Source organism: Mobula hypostoma, chromosome 17 (assembly GCF_963921235.1).
Source record: "Mobula hypostoma chromosome 17, sMobHyp1.1, whole genome shotgun sequence".
NCBI lineage: Eukaryota > Metazoa > Chordata > Chondrichthyes > Myliobatiformes > Myliobatidae > Mobula > Mobula hypostoma.
This window is the reverse complement of record NC_086113.1, coordinates 62,814,037-62,833,646: the sequence shown is the minus strand read 5'-3', so window position 1 is coordinate 62,833,646 and position 19,610 is coordinate 62,814,037. Positions and strand designations below refer to the sequence as shown.

The 19,610-nt window shown below is 44.9% G+C and overlaps 1 protein-coding gene across 2 annotated transcripts in view; it reads left to right on the top strand.

Annotated features, from left to right (window-relative positions):
* Positions 1 to 19,610, top strand: part of pxdc1b (PX domain containing 1b) — a 66,332-nt gene that overhangs the window by 13,747 nt on the left and 32,975 nt on the right. Inside the window, exons 2-4 of one of the 2 annotated variants that reach the window (XM_063070018.1) lie at positions 573 to 664; positions 1,523 to 1,640; positions 5,280 to 8,225. In XM_063070018.1, coding sequence (XP_062926088.1) covers positions 573 to 664; positions 1,523 to 1,640; positions 5,280 to 5,413 — 344 coding nt within the window. In that variant the 3' untranslated portion in view covers positions 5,414 to 8,225. Of the gene's footprint in view, positions 1 to 572; positions 665 to 1,522; positions 1,641 to 5,279; positions 8,226 to 19,610 lie in introns of those variants that run through there. The other variant, XM_063070017.1, reaches the window with a different exon arrangement.

Genomic DNA, 19,610 nt, shown 5'->3' with positions numbered 1-19,610 from the left:
AGTCACAGAAGTGAGCTCTATCACACAGAAAGAATGCAGGAAACAATAACCTATGTTTATGGAGTGAGAGGTCATTGAAGGGAAGGGCTGAGAAATGTGTTGATGGAATTTATCAACAGCCAGGGCTGCACTGTGGCACCCGTGCTAAAGCTGCTGCCTTCCAGCTCCAGCGGCCTGGTTCATTCCTGACCTTGGGCAATATATGTGTGCAATTTACATATTCTCCCTGTGGTAATGTGGGTTTCTTCATGGGTCCTAAAGACAGCAATTGTCATTTGCTCCTGCTGTGTAGTATGGTGGTAACGTCTGGAAGGAATTGCTGGGAGTAAGGGGGGAAAATAAAATGAGGTTAGTTTTATAGGCAGTTGATTGGCAGACACGGTGGGCCAACAGACCTGTTTCAATATTGCATCACTCTAAGGACTTAAGTCTGAAGGATGTACTTACATCTTGATTCCAAACTTTCTACTTGAGGTTGTTGATAACCGGTTGGATGAACCAGGAGCTAAGCTAAGCTAGCATCTACTACCAGGTGGTTTGATCATTTTTATGTTCCCACTGCCTTTTTCTAGGATTAGTTGCCGTGAAAGAAGCTGCTGACATAGAAACAAGGTTGAATGAAATCGAGAAGGTCCTGAAGATTATAATTAACTTGCCCTGCAAAGTAAGTATCACTATATGTCGACTGCTGACGCTGACTGTGGTGTAAATGAAAGTCCTGAATGTTGATTCGTGCTTTCCAAACGCTCCGACATTTCCGCAGTTGAATGCACGGCTAAAGGGCTTGAGTGGAGGGTTTTGGATACCTGGATCACTGGGATCTTTTCAGGATGGATGGCACCAATTCAAGCCTTATGCATGTCTCATGTAATTCCCATATCTCTTCTCCGCATTCTACTCCTGGACAGAGCAACAACAGAGCTGCCCAGTTCCTAAACTTCCACATGGATCATCCTTTTAATGTTCCTCCAGCTTCCAGAAGATTCCCATCACCTGACACGTATTCCCCTCCCCTCCCCACCCCTCCCCTTGAACAATTCAAAAGGGTTGCTCCCTTGTTCACTCTTCGTCTACACCAATGACACTATATTGAAGCACACACTCTTACACAACTGCAGAAGGTGCAACCCGTTCTCTTCCCACCATCCAGGGCCTGCAGCTATCTTTCCAAGTGAAGCACTCTTTCCAATCTCGTATCCTGCAATCAGAGTTCACAATGCAGTCTCCTTTACACTGGAGAAACGAAATGAAGGTTCAGACTCCTTTGTAGATACTGAGGTGTTGAAGACAAAACCTTTTCTGATTGACCACAGCCCATTCAGAAAGGAAATCCTCCATTATAACCCAGTCTGCATTACCTGTAACTCCAAACCCACAGCATGGCGTACCACTTATTAGCTGCCCCAGAGGAGACTGAGGAAACCAATTGGTCTATGGTCAATAAATGTCCCAGTCACTTTCAGTAACATTCCACAAATAAATGAATGCATACTGTTAGTCATTTCAACAAACTTGTTTTCAGTATTCCAGGTCAGAGGTTGTCCTCACCTTCTTTGAGAGATCATCCATAGACCAAGTATTAAAAAATGATAATGTCCAAAAGGTTCAGATGACCTTCCAAAGTCCAGTGAAAGTATCAGGTGAGTGCACAGACTACTTGATTGATACTTGTTCATTCACAGGCATAACACCGATGGCTGGGAAATTCTCACATAGCCTGTGGGGGGCTGGCAGCTCAGTCTACAATGGACTTCCAGGCAATAATCCACTTTTGATTTTGTGTTCATACAAAAGTTAGGTACACTCCTGGATATAAAGGCAGAGAGTAACGTTGAGGTAACAGATCAATCATGGTATTGTATTGGTCTTTGTAGGGGTTGCAGAGGAATTAGATTGATTTTATTTTCATATATTATTTCCATCTTTTCCTGTGGCACAGAGGAAGCCTTCTAGCCTGTCAGTTCTGTACCTCACAGAGCAATCCAGCCCTGACCTGTGCCTTATGTGGCAATGAATGCTCCCTGATATTCACCACCAGTGATTACACACCAGGGGCAATTTACAGTAACCAATTAACCTACATCAGTTTAGGATGTGAGGGGGAAATCCGAGCACCTGGGAGAAACCCACATGGTCACAGGGAGAACATGCAAACTTCAGCACCTGGGGTCAGGATCGAACCTGGGTCTCAGGAGCTGTCAGGCAGTAGCACTGCCTTGAATGCCAATATGTAGAAAGTGCTGAACAGTGGGTTAGGTCTGTGGGCCAATCACAGGATTACAGCATTGGCTGTGGTGCCTTGCTAAGTTGTTAATAAGTCTTTGCCCTTCACTTGACGTTCTGGTAATAGACTCCTTTATTGCTGAAATAACTTAAAACACCACCCCTGCGCTCCTTTTATAGTTGTGTTTTTGCTTGCTCCGTATAGTCTGCTCTACAAATACTGTGTACAATTTCAGTCACCCTGTTTCAGGAAAGACATCATTAAGCTGGAAACGGTGCAAACAATATTGACAAGAATATTGTCAGGACTCGAGGGCCTGATTTACAGGGAGAGGTTGGGCAGGCTAGAACTTTATTCCTTGGAGTACAGGAGGTTGAGGGCGATCAAATATTTTCATCTCAAATATTTTTATGTTGTTTGCTAAACTATTTCCTCCTCCCTGTGTTGCCAGTAATTCCTTAGCCAGAACGTCCTTTCCTATTGGCATGAACCCTCCCGTGTGCTGTTGGTGTCTCTCCCTCATAGAATCATGCCCCACTTCCTGACAGGAGTTTTTAAGATTATGAGAGGCAGAGATAGAGTAGACAGCCAGTATCCTTTCCCCAGGGGTGAAATATCTAATACGAGAGAGCATTCATTTAGGATGAGAGGGGAGATCAAAGGAGAGATTTGGAGCAGGTTTTATACAGAATGTGGTGGGTATCTGAAGTGTGCTGCCAGGAGGCAGTGTTGGAGACGGAATCGCGGATAGAGGCATTTAAGAGGCTTTTAGATAGGCACCTGAATGTGCAGAGAATGGAGGAATATAGACCGTATGCTGGGCGAAGGAATAGTTTAATTAGTTCATTACATTAGGTCCATTCCCGTGCTGCACTGTTCTGTGTTCTATGTTCTAAATGGGTCCTTTCAGCCCACATCATCCAGACCAGGAGGAAGCCTGTTTACTTCAATCCCATTTGTCTACATTGAGCCAAATCCCTTAAACCTTCTCCACCCAACCACCCGTCCAAATGCATCTGAAGCAATGTCATGGTATTTGCCTTTACAACCTCCTCTGGCAGGAAATATTTGCTACTCTCTGTGTAGGGCTTCTTTAATTCTCAACTTCAACTATATCCTTTAGTTCTAGTTCTAGATGAGTTGTAGACTTCCCTGCTCTGGGAAAAAGTTTCTGACTGTCTCCCATCTGAGGCCTCCGTCAGACAGGGTTGACCATGGATGTACACCCTAGCTGTCTAGATAATCAAGCCTGGGCAGAACAATGTAGCGAGCTCCCCATCTCCATGCAGCTGATGAACCCAAGGGAATGGCACCAGTAGCATTGCAGGAGTTGCCAGTCAGCATTGAACTCAACATAGAACTGTCTTGGGGATCCCAGCTCCAGATTTTTCCCTCAGCATTTGCACCCAAAGCTATGAGTGGGTATAGCTGCAGAGGTTTAAAATCAGAGTTTTTCTTCTTCTAGATGAGCTGCCAACCACAGCTAATGAACCCCATCAGCAACCTGCCTTTGTCCATTCTCCTGTCAATAAAAATGGTTCCACCAGGCTTAGTAGCTAAGCCACACGTTGAGGCCAGAAGCTGGACTTGGTTTTCAGAGGCTATTGGAAGCATTTAATAGTACTGCGAGCTTGTTTCAATTACCACCCCCGGCTATAACAACCTCTCTCCTATCTATGTCCCTCATAATTTTATAAACCCCTATAACATCACTCCACAGCCTCCTACAATTCAGTGAGAATTAACCCAAATACCTTTTATAATTACAGCCCTTCATTCTACGCAACATGCTGGTGAACCTATTGTGCACTTTCTCTATGGCTACCACTTTCTTTCTGTCGTGTGGCAACCAGAATGATACGTAGTACGTAGGTGCCCATGTCTTTCACAGATCCAACATGATGTCCTTACTCTTGTACTCAATACCTCTTCTTATGAAAGCAAGCATACCCTCTCCAGCTGTGTCACCACTTTCAGGGAGATATGAATTTGCACCCTGTTGTTTCTCTACATCCAGACAGATGCTAAGATGTCTGCCATCTACTCTCTGTCCTACTCAAACCTGACCTCACAAAGTGCATTACCTCACAGCTGTCTGGATTAAAACCCATCTGCCACTGCTCCACCCAACTTTCTATGTCCCATCATATCCTTAGACAACCTTTGCTATCAACAATTCCACCAATTTTTGTGTCATGTGCAGACTTACTAATCATACTCCTACGTTCTCATCCGTCAATTATATATGTATAGTGCAATCAACAACAATCCCAGCACGACTTAAAGGACATTGCTTCCTCCTCTAGCTGCTCCCAATCTACGTCTCCTAGGTCCTGCCATATACTATGGAAATCCACTCTGCACTTCCCAGGGTGAGACCAGGTCACATTCAAAAAGCAAGCTGTGAGAGGAACTCAGCAGGTCGAACAGATTCCATGGGTGGTCAATGTTTGTGGCCCAGATTCCGTATCTTGCTGAGTTGCTCCAGCAGTTTATTTTTGCTCCAGATTCCAGCATCTGCAATATCTTGTGAGCTACCTGAATTAGACTAATATGCAAACTCCTGCACACCCTGTAAAATGTGGTAATGTTGAAGGAATTTAATCATTTCGGACACAAAATCCTTTAGAAGCTGGATATATTGAGCATCAGACATGGATTGCTGGAGGTCTGATGGAGGGTCTTGGCTTGAAACGTTGACTGCTCATTTCCCCCGTCGAACCCGTCTAAACTGCTGAGTTCCTCCAGCATTTTGTGTGTGCTGCTATGGCATTTATTTTTCTGGATATTCTCCAGGCTCATAAGTAGACATTATCCTGTTCCCAGGACTGAGGACCTGGTTTGTCTGCTGGATGTGGGTGTTTGCAACATTCTCACACATCTAGGTTTACTCCAGAGTTCCTAAAAACACACAGCCACATTAAACACCAACAACCTGCTGGGGTGGTGGTGGGGGGGGGGGTGGCATCTGTGAGCATTGGCACCAGAAGTTAGTTGGCCTTAAGAGAATAGTCCTCAAGTCCAGCTGTGTAAATGTCAAATTGTTTCCTTTTAGAATTGGTGTGTGGGGTACAGAATAAAACCCCCCCTTTCCCTGGGTTGTTCGGACACCAGAAAAGGAAACCTGGAGGAGTGTCACATGAAAAGCCTTCCCGTGCACCATTCCGATTTGAGGATACACGCGAGTGAACTTGTGAATCTGTTCAAAGGCCGTTTATATAATCAGGGCTGTAGCAGATCATCGTAAATGTGGTTAACAGATGGAGTATAGCTTTATTTTTGACATTTTAGGTACTTGTGCTCAAGACGTGGGACTGATTTGCGTGCAAAGTGATAGGTCTTGGTGCTCATTCGTGACATAGAGGACAGAAAGGAAGGAAGCTTGCTGATCCTTGTGTCTTTTCTGCAAAGGCACCCGGATGGGGAGGGAGACTGGCCAGCGGTAGTGGGAATTTATTACTAGCTCTTGGCTGCCACCTGCTGGACTGAAAGCAAGAGTGTCCAACACAGTATTGCTTCGGAGGAAAAAAAAGTCATACATAGAGCCTGAAACTGGTGGGACCTCCGACTGTGTTGCCCAACCAGCTGGTCCGTCTGCCCGTGTTCGGCTCATTGCCCTCTAAACCTTGGCTGTCCATGTACTTATCTAAGAGGTTTTTAAATGTTGCTAATGTGCCTACCTTACTTTTTATTTCTGACAGCTCAGTCCAAAAACCCACTACCCTTTGCATGAAGAAACTGCCACCAATGTCTCTTTTAAATCATCTATCTCCGATCTTAAAACTATATCCCCTTGTGTTTAGCATCCCTCCCTGGAGAATGTAAAACTGCTTTCACCTTGTCTATTCCCCTTATGATCTTATTATTCCTCTACCATGTAGCCAAGGGGTGGAAAGATCCAACAAATGCTCATCATTTCTATTGACACTGACCCAATGGTGCAAAGCAAGCTGTGGCTTCTGGGAGGGAGGAGATTAAAGTTAGTTTATTGTTGTCATAGGCAAACACACACACAGGGTAAATGCCAATGAAAAAATATTTTTGCAGCAGCAGCAGAACAGTACATTACAAAATTAGGACAAGTGCATAAATTAACATAAGTTAACATAAATTATGCATTACTTGCTCATGTACAAAGTAAGCGATAAAATAAATCTAGCGACACTAGTGCAAGATTGTGAGAGAACAAACATATTTAAAAGGGGTCTGAGAGGTAAATTCTTAACACAGGGACTGTTGATATCTGGAACTTCCTGCCAGAGGAGGTGGTAGAATCAATCACTATATTTAAAAGATATTTACACAAGTAATAAAGAGGCAAGCAGGAGAAAGTAAATGGGCTGGTTGGGTGATGTTACAACAACAGCCTTACACTCCATGTCAATGCAATTAAGGAATTGACAGTAGGCGTCAGGAAGGGGAAGGCGGGACAGTGATCTTCATTGAGGGTTCAGGGATAGAAAGGGCGAGCAGCTTCCAATTCCTCAACATCAACATCTCCAGATCTATCCTGGGCCCAGCATATTGATGCAATCATGAAGAAGGCATGGGGAGTTTGAAGAGAATTGGTATGTCACCAAAGATTCTGGCAAATTGCTGCAGATGTACTATGGAGAGTATTCTGACTGGTTGAATCATTGCCTGGTCTGGACACTCCAATGCAAAGGATTGCAAAAGGCTGCAGAGGATGTTTGACTCAGCTAACTGCACCAGGGCCATAAGCTTCTCCACCATCAAGGACATCTTCAACTCCACCATGGTCATAAGCCTCTCCACCATCGAGGACATCTTCAAAAGGCTGTACCTCACCTCCCAGGACATGTCATCTCCTCATTACTACCAGTAGGGATGAGGTACAGGAGCCTGAAGACCCACAACTATAGCATCTTCCCTCCGCTATCAGATTTCTGAATGGTCCATGAACTTGTGAGCACTATCCTGTTATTCCTTTCTCTTTGCACTATTTATTTTAGTCGCTTATAGTAGTTTTTGCACCTTGCATTGTATTGCTGCTGAAAAACAACAAATTGCATGTCCTGTAAGAGTGTTAATAAGCCAGACTGAGATTCTGAGGAGGCACCTTTGTGTGTAATGTCAATGAGTAAATCAGAGAGTTCAATTCCTAATCTAACGATTGGGAGAACAGAAACTCCAGGCTGAAACTGCTGGGCAGTGATGAGGGTCTTTTAGATGAGACCCTAGGCTGAGGCTCCTTCTTCTGTCAGGTGGATGTTTATCTGTTTGTTTATTTATTATTGTCATTTCTAAGTTTTGCACTGTATTGCCAGCACAAAACAACAGACTTCATGACATGTGTCAGTGATAAATTAAGCAGGACTCTGATTCTGATTTTAAGGAGGAAAGGCATTGAGGATATGATCCTACTATGGGCAAGTGGGATCAGTGCAGATGGCCTGGAGGGTAAGCATGAATATGGTGGGCTGAAGAGGCTGCTTCTGTGCTGTCTGGCTGTATGACATCACTTCTACTTGTTTTCCCTTTTGCTTTATACCTGTGACCTTGACCTTTCCATTAACCTGAACACTTCTCACAGTTCACTCTACCCTGATCCCTCATTCATCTTACACACCTTTATCAAATTGCTCCTCAGTCTTCCCTTGAGAAAACAGCAGCAATTTCTATAATCTCTCCTTGTAAAGGTAGTCCTCCATTCCAGGAACCATTCTTGGAAACGTCCTCTGAATCCGTGCTAATACTTTCACGTTTACTGTAATGGGGTGAGCAGAGTTTAATACAGTACTCCATATGAAACCAGATCCATGTTCAATGGAGGCTCAGCAAGAGCTCACTGTTTTTGTTCTCTGTGCCTCTGTAGATTAAGTCCAGAACTGTCTATATATCATTAGCCACGTTTTTAAAATTACCTCGATGGTTTCAACGTAATGTGCACACACATTCCCATCTCCTTTGTTCCTGCACTTTCTACAATATCCAAAGTTCAAAATAAATTTATTATCAAAGTAGACCTTGAGATTCATTTTCTTACAATAAACTGTGCAAATACAAAAAGAAAAGAAAGTTAGCATAAATATCAAGAAGATGAGATGAAGAGTCCTTGAAAGTGAGTTGTGGGAACAGTGCGGTGTTGGGGTGAGCGAGGTTGAAGAGCCTGATGGCTGAGGGGTAATAACCGTTCCTGACAGATGGGGCTTGGCAGCTCCTCTAGGAGAAGGAAAACTCTGATTTCAAACCCCTGCTGCCTTGCAGCTATACCCACTCATGGGGAAGACTTTGGGAGTAAACCCCGAGGGAAAAATCTGGAGCTGGAATCCTCAAGGCAGTCTGACTGGCAGCTCCAGCGATTCTGCTGGTACTAAACTGTATCAATCTCTGCCGTTCCTTTGGGTTCATCAGATGCATGGAGAAGGGGAGTTTGCTACATGGGCAACAGCTTGTTCTCCATATCGTACTGTCCATGCTTGCATATCTAGACAGCTAGGGATGCAATATCCATGGTCAATTCTGACTAACGGGAGCCTCGGACTCAGAACCTGGTGCTGTAAGTCATGAGGATGCTGTTCATCCTCCCTGATGGCAGCAGCGAGAAGAGAGCATGGTCTGTATGGTGGGGGTCCTTGATTCTGGATGCTGCTTTCCTGTGACAGTGCTCCTTGTAGGTGTTCACAATGGCTTTACCCATGATGTACTGGGTATCTACAGCTTTTTTGTTCAAGGGCATTGGTGTTTCTGTCATATGTGGGGGCGCTGGGAGCGGACCCAAATGCAAGACACAGACACTGAAGTACTAGGGACAGGACAAGGATTCAGACTAGGAGCTGGGACAGGAACACAGAGTTGGGCTAGGACTTGGCTAGGAAAGCGGGACCTGGACAGGGACTCCAAGCCAGAGACTGGACAGGGACCCGGAACCTGGGTCTTGACTGGGGCTTGGACCCCAGATCTAGGTGCTACATTTTGGCAGGACTAGTCAAAATAGGACATGCATGGTAAATGGTAGGGTATTGAAGAATACAGTAGAACAGAGGGATCTAGGAATAATGGTGCATAGTTCCCTGAAGGTGGAATCTCATGTGGATAGGGTGGTGAAGAAAGCTTTTGGAATGCTGGCATTTATAAATCAGAGCGTTGAGTATAGGAATTGGGATGTAATGTTAAAATTGTACAAAGCATTGGTAAGGCAAAATTTGGAGTATTGTGTACAGTTCTAGTCACTGAATTATAGGAAAGATGTCAACAAAATAGAGAGAATACAGAGAAGATTGACTAGAATGTTACCTGGGTTTCAGCACCTAAGTTACAGAGAAAGGTTGAACGAGTTGGGTCTTTATTCTTTGGAGCGTAGAAGGTCAAGGGGGGACTTGATGGAGGTGTTTAAAATTATGAGGGGGATAGATAGAGTTGACGTGGTTAGGCTTTTTCCATTGAGAGTGGGGGAGATTCAAACAAGAGGACTTGAGTTGAGAGGGGGCAAAAGTTTAGGGGTAACATGAGGGGGAACTTCTTTACTCAGAGAGTGGTAGCTGTGTGGAACAAGCTTCCAGCAGAAGTGGTAGAGGCAGGTTCGATGTTGTCATTTAAAGTAAAATTGGATAGCTATATGGACAGGAAAGGAATGGAGGGTTATGGGCTGAGTGCAGGTCGGTGGGACTAGGTGAGAGTAAGCGTTCGGCACGGACTAGAAGGGCTGAGATGGCCTGTTTCCGTGCTGAAATTGTTATATGGTTACATGGTTGTATCTAGGCAAGGACAAGACATGGCTACAGGACAAGGAGTGGCAACAGGACTGGACGAGGGAGCCCCAGTACCAAGCTGGGTGAGGTGCTTCTGGGCGGGGTGAGACACATGGACAGGACGAGAACACGAAGCCTTGACTTGGTCGAGGGAGAACAGGAACACAGAGCCTTGGTCGAGGGAGAACAGAAATGTGGAACACAGAGCCAGGACCCCTCCTTGGGAACAGGACTTGGGGCCAGGGCTCTCCAAAGAGTCAGGACCCCTCCTAGGGAGCAGGACATAGGGCCGGAACTCATACACAAAACACTGAGAGACAGATCTCCACTCAAGGTGGCGGCAAATGGCCGGACCTACCCAGCGGAGGCGAGGGCACAGAGATGGTTCTCGACACAAGGTAGTGGCAAACGGCCGGACCTACCTAGCAATGGTGTGGACACAGACACAGTTCTCAACTTGAGGTAGCAGCAAACGGCCGGACCTACCTAGCGAAGGTGTGGACACAGACAGTTCCCAACTCTAGGTAGCTGCAAACGGCTGGACCTACCTAGCGAAGGCAAGGACATAAAGAGACAGTTCCAAACAACGAAAGACAGTTCCTTATCTAGACACAGCAAGGCCCCGATCTTGCCCTGGCGGTGTTACAGGCGAGGACACAGGCAAAGGTAGCAGGCGAGGCTACAGAAAGAAGGGGAAGGGGACAGTCCAGCAACTGAAGCTGAACCCAGGAGCTGTTTATGTAGCCAGCCCAAAATGAGAATCATGTGCTTCAATTAAGGCACCAACAGAACAAGGGAAAACTGGAACACCTGCAATACGGATTGATGGACCAGACAGTGAACCGGAATGCGGACTTTACGGACCGGATCACGACAGTTTCAATACCAGACCATGATGCAACTAGTCAATATGCTGTTCAGTTTTATATATCCTTTATATTGCCTCTCCTCATTCTTCCTGTCAAATGTGTAACCTCACACTTACCTGTATGTAATTTTGAGCTATACATCAGTACATTCCACCAGTGCATTTACATTCAGCTCCAATCTATTACTATCCATAACAAAAGCAAATCTGCAGATGCTGGAAATCCAAGCAACACACACAAAATGCTGGAAGAACTCAGCAGATCAGGCAGCATCTATGGAAAAAAGTCCATAAGACCATAAGACAAAGGAGCAGAAGTAGGCCATTCGGCCCATCGAGTCTGCTCTGCCATTTTATCATGAGCTGATCCATTTTATCCTATTTAGTCCCACTGCCCCGCCTTCTCACCATAACCTTTGATGCCCTGGCTACTCAGATACCTATCAATCTCTGCCTTAAATACGCCCAATGACTTCGCCTCCACTGCTGCCCGTGGCAACAAATTCCATAGATTCACCACCCTCTGACTTAAAAAAATTTCTTTGCATTTCTGTTCTGAAAGGGCGCCCTTCAATCCTGAAGTCATGCCCTCTCGTACTAGACTCCCCCATCATGGGAAACAACTTTGCCACATCCACTCTGTCCATGCCTTTTAACATTCGAAATGTTTCTATGAGGTCTCCCCTCATTCTTCTAAACTCCAAGGAATACAGTCCAAGAGCGGACAAACGTTCCTCATATGTTAACCCTCTCATTCCTGGAATCATTCTAGTGAATCTTCTCTGTACCCTCTCCAACGTCAGCACATCCTTTCTTAAATAAGGAGACCAAAACTGCCACAGTACTCCAAGTGAGGTCTCACCAGCGCCTTATAGAGCCTCAACATTACATCCCTGCTCCTATACTCTATTCCTCTAGAAATGAATGCCAACATTGCATTTGCCTTCTTCACTACTGACTCAACCTGGAGGTTAACTTTAAGGGAATCCTGTACGAGGACTCCCAAGTCCCGTTGCATCTCAGAACTTCGAATTCTTTCCCCATTTAAATAATAGTCTGCCCGTTTATTTTTTCTGCCAAAGTGCATAACCATACACTTTCCAACATTGTACTTCATTTGCCACTTCTCTGCCCATTCTTCCAATCTATCCAAGTCTCTCTGCAGACTCTCCGTTTCCTCAGCACTACCGGCCCCTGCACCTATCTTCGTATCGTCAGCAAACTTAGCCACAAAGCCATCTATTCCATAATCCAAATCGTTGATGTACAATGTAAAAAGAAGCGGCCCCAACACTGATCCCTGTGGAACACCACTGGTAACCGGCAGCCAACCAGAATAGGATCCCTTTATTCCCACTCTCTGTTTCCTGCCAATCAGCCAACTCTCTATCCACGTATGTAACTTTCCTGTAATTCCATGGGCTCTTATCTTGTTAAGTAGCCTCATGTGTGGCACCTTGTCAAAGGCCTTCTGAAAATCCAGATATACAACATCCACTGCATCTCCCTTGTCTAGCCTACTGGTAATTTCCTCAAAAAAATGTAATAGGTTTGTCAGGCAGGATTTTCCTTTAAGAAATCCATGCTGAGTTCTGCCTATCTTGTCATATGCCTCCAGGTACTCTGTAACCTCATCCTTGACAATCAACTCCAACAACTTCCCAACCACCGAAGTCAAGCTAACAGGTCTATAATTTCCTTTTTGCTTCCTTGCCCCCTTCTTAAATAGCGGAGTGACATTTGCAATCTTCCAGTCTTCCGGAACCATGCCAGAATCTATCGACTTTTGAAAGATCATCGCTAATGCCTCCGCAATCTCCACAGCTACTTCCTTCAGAACACGAGGGTGCATTCCATCTGGTCCAGGAGATTTATCTATCTTTAGCCTATTCAGCTTCCTGAGTACTTTCTCTGTCATAATTGTGACTGCGCACACTTCTCTTCCCTGCCACCCTTGAGTGTCCGGTATCCTGCTGTCTTCCTCAGTGAAGACTGATGCAAAATACTTGTTCAGTTCCTCTGCCATCTCCTCATCTCCCATTACAATTTCTCCAGTATCATTTTCTGTTGGTCCTATACCTGTCTTTTACTCTTTATATACTTGAAAAAGCTTTTAGTATCCTCTTTGATATTATTTGCTAGTTTCCTTTCATAGTTAATCTTTTCTCTCTTAATGACCTTCTTGGTTTCCTTTTGTAAGGTTTTAAAAACTTCCCAATCCTCTGTCTTCCCACTAATTTTTGCTTCCTTGTATGCCCTCTCCTTTGCTTTAACTTTGGCTTTGACTTCTCTTGTCAACCACGGTTGCATCCTTTTTCCACTCGAAAATTTCTTCTTTTTTGGAATATACCTGTCTTGCACCTTCCTCACTTCTCGCATAAACTCCAGCCACTGCTGCTCTGCCGTCTTTCCCACCAGTGTCTCTTTCCAGTCAACTTTGGCCAGTTCCTCTCTCTGTAGTTTCTCTCACTGTAATTTCCTTTACTCCACTGAAATACCGACACATCAGATTTTGGCTTCTCTTTTTCTAATTTCACAGTGAACGCAATCATGTTATGATCACTGCCTCCTAAGGGTTCCTTCACCTCAATCTCTCCAATCACCTCCGGTTCATTACACAATATCCAATCCAGTACAGCCGATCCCCTAGTGGGCTCAACAACAAGCTGTTCTAAAAACCAATCTCGCAGACATTCTACAAATTCTCTCTCTTGAGATCCAGTGCCGACCTGATTTTTCCAATCTACTCGCATGTTAAAATCCCCCACAATTATCATAACACTGCCCTTCTGACAAGCCTTTTCTATTTCCAGTTGTAATTTGTAGTCCACATCCCTGCAGCTGTTTGGAGGCCTATAAATAACTGCCATCAGGGTCCTTTTACCCCCGCTATTCCTTAGCTCAACGCATAAAGATTCTGCACCTTCTGATCCTATATCACCTCTTTCTAATGATTTAATATCATTTCTTACCAATAAAGCCATGCCTCCCCCTCTGCCTACCTTCCTATCCTTCCGATACACCATGTATCCTTGGACGTTCAGCTCCCAGAGACATGCATCCTTTAGCCAGGTCTCAGTGATGGCCACAATATCATACCTGCCAATCTGTAGCTGTACAACAAGGTCATCCACCTTATTCCTTATGCTGCGTGCGTTTAAGTACAACACCTTAAGACCAGTATTTGATTCTTTTTGCTTTGATTTCACTGCAACTTTTTTGGACTGAGAACTTCCATCAGGACTGGAAAAAAGAGATGAGAAGGTGCGGGGAGGGGAGGAAGGGACGAAGAATTACATCGCAGTAGATAGGTGAAACCGGGAGAGGGAGAGGTGTGAACTGGGAAGTCGATTGGTGAAAGAGATGAAGGGCGAATCTGACGGGAGAGGACAGAAGACCATGGAGGTACTGGAAGGGGGAGGAGCACCAGAGAGAGGTGTTAGGCAAGTAAGGAGAGAGAGGGAAAAGGGGATGGGGAATGGTGAACGGAGAGGGGGGACAATTACTGGAAGACTGAGAAATCGATGTTCATGCCATCAGGTTGGAGGCTACCCATAAGGTGTTGCTGCTCCAACCTGAGTGTGGCCTCATTCTGGCAAATATAGGAGGCCAAGGACTGGCATGTTGGAATGGGAATGTGAAGTAGAATTGAAAGGGGTGGCCACTGGGAGATCCTGTTTTTTCTGGTAGATGGAGCATAGGTTCTCAGCAAAGCAGTCTCCCATTCTACATCAGGTCTCGGCGATATACAGGAGGTCACACCAGGAGCACTGGATACAGTACATGGCCCCAACAGACTCACCGGTGAAGGGTCATTTCACTTGTTTGGGGCCCTGAATGGTAGTCAGGGAGGAGACGTAGGGCAGCTGTAGCACTTGTTCCGTTTGCAAAGATAAGTACCAGGAGGGAGATAGGTGGGGAGGAACAAATGGGCAAGGGAATCACGTAGGGAGCGATCCCTGCAGAAAGCAGAATGTGGGGAGGGGAGGGAAAGATGTGCTTTATAGAGGGACCCCTTGGAGGCAGCGGAAGTTATTGAATTATGTGCTGGATGCGGAGGCTGGTGGGGTGGTGGGTGAGGACAAGAGGAACCCTATCCCTGGTAGGGTGGCAGGTGGATGGGGTGAGGGCAGACATGCTCGAAATGGAAGAGACGTGGTTGAGGCCACATTGATGGTGAAGGAAGGGAAGCCTCTTTCTTGGAAGAAGGAAGACATCTCATTAGTCCTGGAATGAAAAGCCTCATCCTGAGAGCAGATACAGTGGAAATGGAGAAACCGAGAGAAGGGGATGGCATTTTTACAAGTGACAGGGTGGGAAGATGTATGGTCCAAGTAGCTGTAAAAAATGAGTTGATTTATGAAAGGTGTCAGTAGGTAAGCTGTCTCCAGAGATGGAGACAGTGAGATTGAGAAAGGGGAGGGAAATGTTTGTAATGAACCAGGTGAATTTGAGGCCAGGGTGGAAGTTGATGAAGTCGACGAGCTCAGCATGCGTGCAGAAGGCAACACCAATGCAGTTATCAGTGTAGCGAAGAAAGAGTTGGGGAGTGATGCCAGTGTAGGCTTGGAACAGACTGTTCCACATAACCAACAAAAAGGCAGGCATAGCTGGGACCCATGCGAGTGCCCATTGCTACACCTTTAGTTCGAAGGAAGTGTCACTATCACTATTGATGTTTCTCCGGGTGACCATTATTCCTCAGCCAGATTATTATTTCTTAAATCTTTCCCACCAGCAGGTCTTTTGTTTATTACATAAGGTTTCCTTTTAATTGTTTTGAAGTGCATCATAGTGCTTTCATGGTAGATGTTACATTATATTATATAGCTGCTATTCTGTCTTGCAGTTAGACTCTTGAAGGATGATGGGGTGGATAGTCTTCCCTCAAGGCCGGTGACCCCAAAACTTGTCAATCTTTACCATAACAGAAATGTTGGAAAGTGTAGCAGCAAAACTATTAGCTTTTAAAAAAAAAAATCCAGGATATCTTTCATGGTGATTGTCATAGAGCATGTAAATTGGCCATTCATCCCGTCTCCTCCACTCCGACCGTATTCATCCTGCCACGTCCACTCCGACCGTATTCATCCTGCCACGTCCACTCCGACCGTATTCATCCTGCCACGTCCACTCCGACCGTATTCATCCTGCCACGTCCACTCCGACCGTATTCATCCTGCCACGTCCACTCCGACCGTATTCATCCTGCCACGTCCACTCCGACCGTATTCATCCTGCCACGTCCACTCCGACCGTATTCATCCTGCCACGTCCACTCCGACCGTATTCATCCTGCCACGTCCACTCCGACCATATTCACCCCGTCGCAAGGATCAACACCTAGAATTATGATACTGTAGCCATTACTGAGACTTGGAAAGAGGAGGGGCAGGACTGGCAGCTTAGTATTCCGGGGTTGCGCTGTTTCAGACATGACAGAGCAGGAGGGATTGAAAGAGGAGGGTGGCATTACTAGTCAGGGAAAATGACACGGCATTGCTCAATCAGGACAGACTGGAGAACTTGAACTTGACTTGGCATTATGGGTGGAAATGAGAAATAAAAAAGGTATGACCATGTTAATGGGGCTATATTACAGACCACCAAACAGTTCTGGGGGTCTAGAGGAACAGATTTATAAAGAGATCCCAGACTGTTGCAAGAAACACATGGTTGTTGTAGTAGGTAATTTTAACCTTCCACAAGGTTGAACTGGGAATCACATACTATAAAAGAACTAGGTAGGACAGAGTTTGTCAAAAGCATTTAGGGAAGCTTCCTTCATCAGTACGCAGAAGTCCCAATGAGAGAGCATTTGATACTGGATCTGCTATTAGGCAATGAGACACGGCAGGTGACAGAAGTTTGTGAAAGGGAACATTTTGCATCCAGAGACCACAATGCCATTAGTTTCAAAGTAAATATGCAAGGAAATAGTTCTGGTCCATGGACTGAGGTTCTAAATTGGAGAAAGGTCAATTTTGATGGTATCAGGAATAATCTGGCAAGTGTGGATTGGGACAGGCAAAGGTGAATTTGGGAAGTGGGAGCCTTCCAAAGCAAAATTTTGAGAGTACAAAGCTTGTATATCCCTGTCAGAATAAAGGGTAAAGATAACAAGTGTAGGGGAACTTGGCTTTCAAAAGATATTGAGGCCCTGGTTAAGAGAAAAAAGGTGTGTAGCAGGTATAGGTAAGTAGGAACAAATGAGATGCTTATGGAGTACAGGGAATGCAAGAGAACACTTAAGAAATAAATCAGGAAGGCTAAAAGAAGGCATAAATTTGCTCTAGCAGACAAGGTGAAGGAGAATCCTAAGAGATCCTACAGGTATGTTGAGAGCAAAAGGATTGTAAGGGACAAAACTGGTCCTCTGGAAGACCAGATTAGTAATCTGTGTGTGGAGCCAAAAGAGATGGGGGAGATCATAAATTAATTTTTACACCTGTATTTCCTTGGGAAATGAACACAGAGTCTATAGAAGTGAGGCAAAATACCATCAACTTCATGGACCATGTACAGATTACAGAGGAGGATATGTTTGCTACCCTGAGGCAAATCAGGGTGGATAAATCCCCAGGGTCTGACAAGTTCTTCCCTTGGATGCTATGGAAGGCAAGTGCAGATATTGCCAGGGCCCTAGCAGAGGTATTTAAATCATCCTTAGTGACAGGAGAGGTGTCAGAGATTGGACGATAGCTAATTTTGTTCCACTGTTTAAAAGAGGCTCTAAACAGAAACCAGGAAATTATGGGCTAGTGAATTTGACATCAGTTGTGGGAAAAGTTATTGGAGGTATTCTAAGGGACCAGATATATAAGTATTTGGATAGACATGGACTGATTAAGGATAGTCAGTATGGTAGGTAGGTCATGTCTAACCAATCTTACAGGGTTTTTTGAGGAAGTTACCAGAAAAGTGGATGAAGGCAAGGCAGTGGATGACTTTAGTAAGGCACTTGACAAGGTCCTGCATGAGAGGCTGGTCAGGAAGGTTCAGTCACTTATCATTCAGGATAAGGTAGTAAATTAGATTAGACACTGGCTTTGCTGGAAAAGCCAGGGAGTGGCAGTAGAGAGTTGCCTCTCTGACTGGTGTCCTGTGATTAGTTGTATGCCACAGGGATCAGTGTTGTTTGTCATCTCTATCAATGATCTGGATGATAATGTGATTAGCTGAATTGGCAATTTCGGAGGTGAGATCAAGATTGGGGGTGTGGTGGACAGTGAGGAAGGCTATCATGGCTTGCAGAGGGATCTGGATCAGCTGGAAAAATGGACTGAAAAATGGCAAATGGAATTTAATGCAGACAAGAGTGAAGTGTTGTTCTCCAGTAGGACCAACCAGGGTAGACCTTACACAGTGAACAGTATGGTATTGAGGAGTGTGGTAGAACAAAAGGATCTCGGTATACAGGCGCATAATTTGTTGAAAGTGGCGTCACAGATAGATAGGGTCATAAAGAAAGCTTTTGACACGTTGGCCCTCTTAAGTTGTATAAGATATTGGTGAGGCCTAATTTGGAATATTGTATGCAGTTTTGGTCACCTACCTACAGGAAAGATGTAAACGAGGTTGCAAAATTGCAGAGAAATTTTTCAAGGGTGTTGCTGGGTGTGGAATACAGGAGTTATAAGGAAAGATTAAATAGATTAGGACTATATTCCTTAGAATATAGATGATTGAGAGGAGATTTGATAGAGATATACAAAATTATAAGGGGTCCAGGATAGCACATATTCAGACAGGCTTTTTCCACTGAGGTTGGGTGGGACTGCAACTAGAGTTCAGGGGTTAAGGGTGAAATGTGAGAAGTTTAAGGGGAACATGAAGGGAAACTTCTTCACTCAGAGGGTCATGAAAGTGTGGGAAAGCGTGGAATGAGCTGCCAGCACAAGTGGTCCATTCGAGCCTGATTTCGGCATTAAGGAGAAGTTTGGATAGGTACATGGATGATAGGGATATGGAGGGCTATGGTCCCAGTGCAGGTCATTGGGAGTTGGTAGATTAAATTGTTTTGGCATGGACTTGATGGGCCAAAGGGCCTGTTTCTGTGTTGTTCTTCTCTAAGACTCTGTGACTATATTGTTGCTATTACAGTGAAAGTGACAATAGGTGAAGGTAGACAATTAGGTGCAAAGGTCAATTTTGAGTAGATTGCGAGGTCGAGAGTCCATTTATTGTACTAAGGGACAGTTCAATTGTCTCATAACAGTGTGATAGCACATGTTCTTGAGCTAGATGATGCACGTTCTCAAGGTTTTGTATCTTCTGCCTGATGGGCAGGGGGAGAAGAGAAAATGTCCAGATTGAGTGGGATCTTTGATATGTTGCCTATTTTCCCAAAACAGAAGAAAAGGTAGACAAGAGTTCATGCAGAGGAGACTGCTTTTTGAGATGGACTTAGATGTGTCTACAATTATCTGCAATTTCTTCCTATTCTGGGAGCAGCTGCCGGATAGAATGCTTTCTATGGTGCATCTATAAAAATTGGTGAGTCATTGAGATTATAGAAAAATTCCTTAGCCTTTTGAGGAAGTAGAGGCACTGGAGTGCTTTTTTGGCCAAAGCATCTATGTGGCTGCATCAGTTTCGTTACAAGAGGAAAGAATTCAGAAAGAAAGTGCCAGCTTCCTCCAGCAATGACCCGTTATGATGATACCATCGACTCAGACCTGAAAGGCTGGCATCGGGCATTTTCATGCCTTACAAGGCGCAGTTCGAAAGGCTGCGTGGGGCACCACTCCTGTTAACAGTGCAAACCAAAGACTGTAGCTAGGAGCTTCCTGGCACTGAGGCTGAA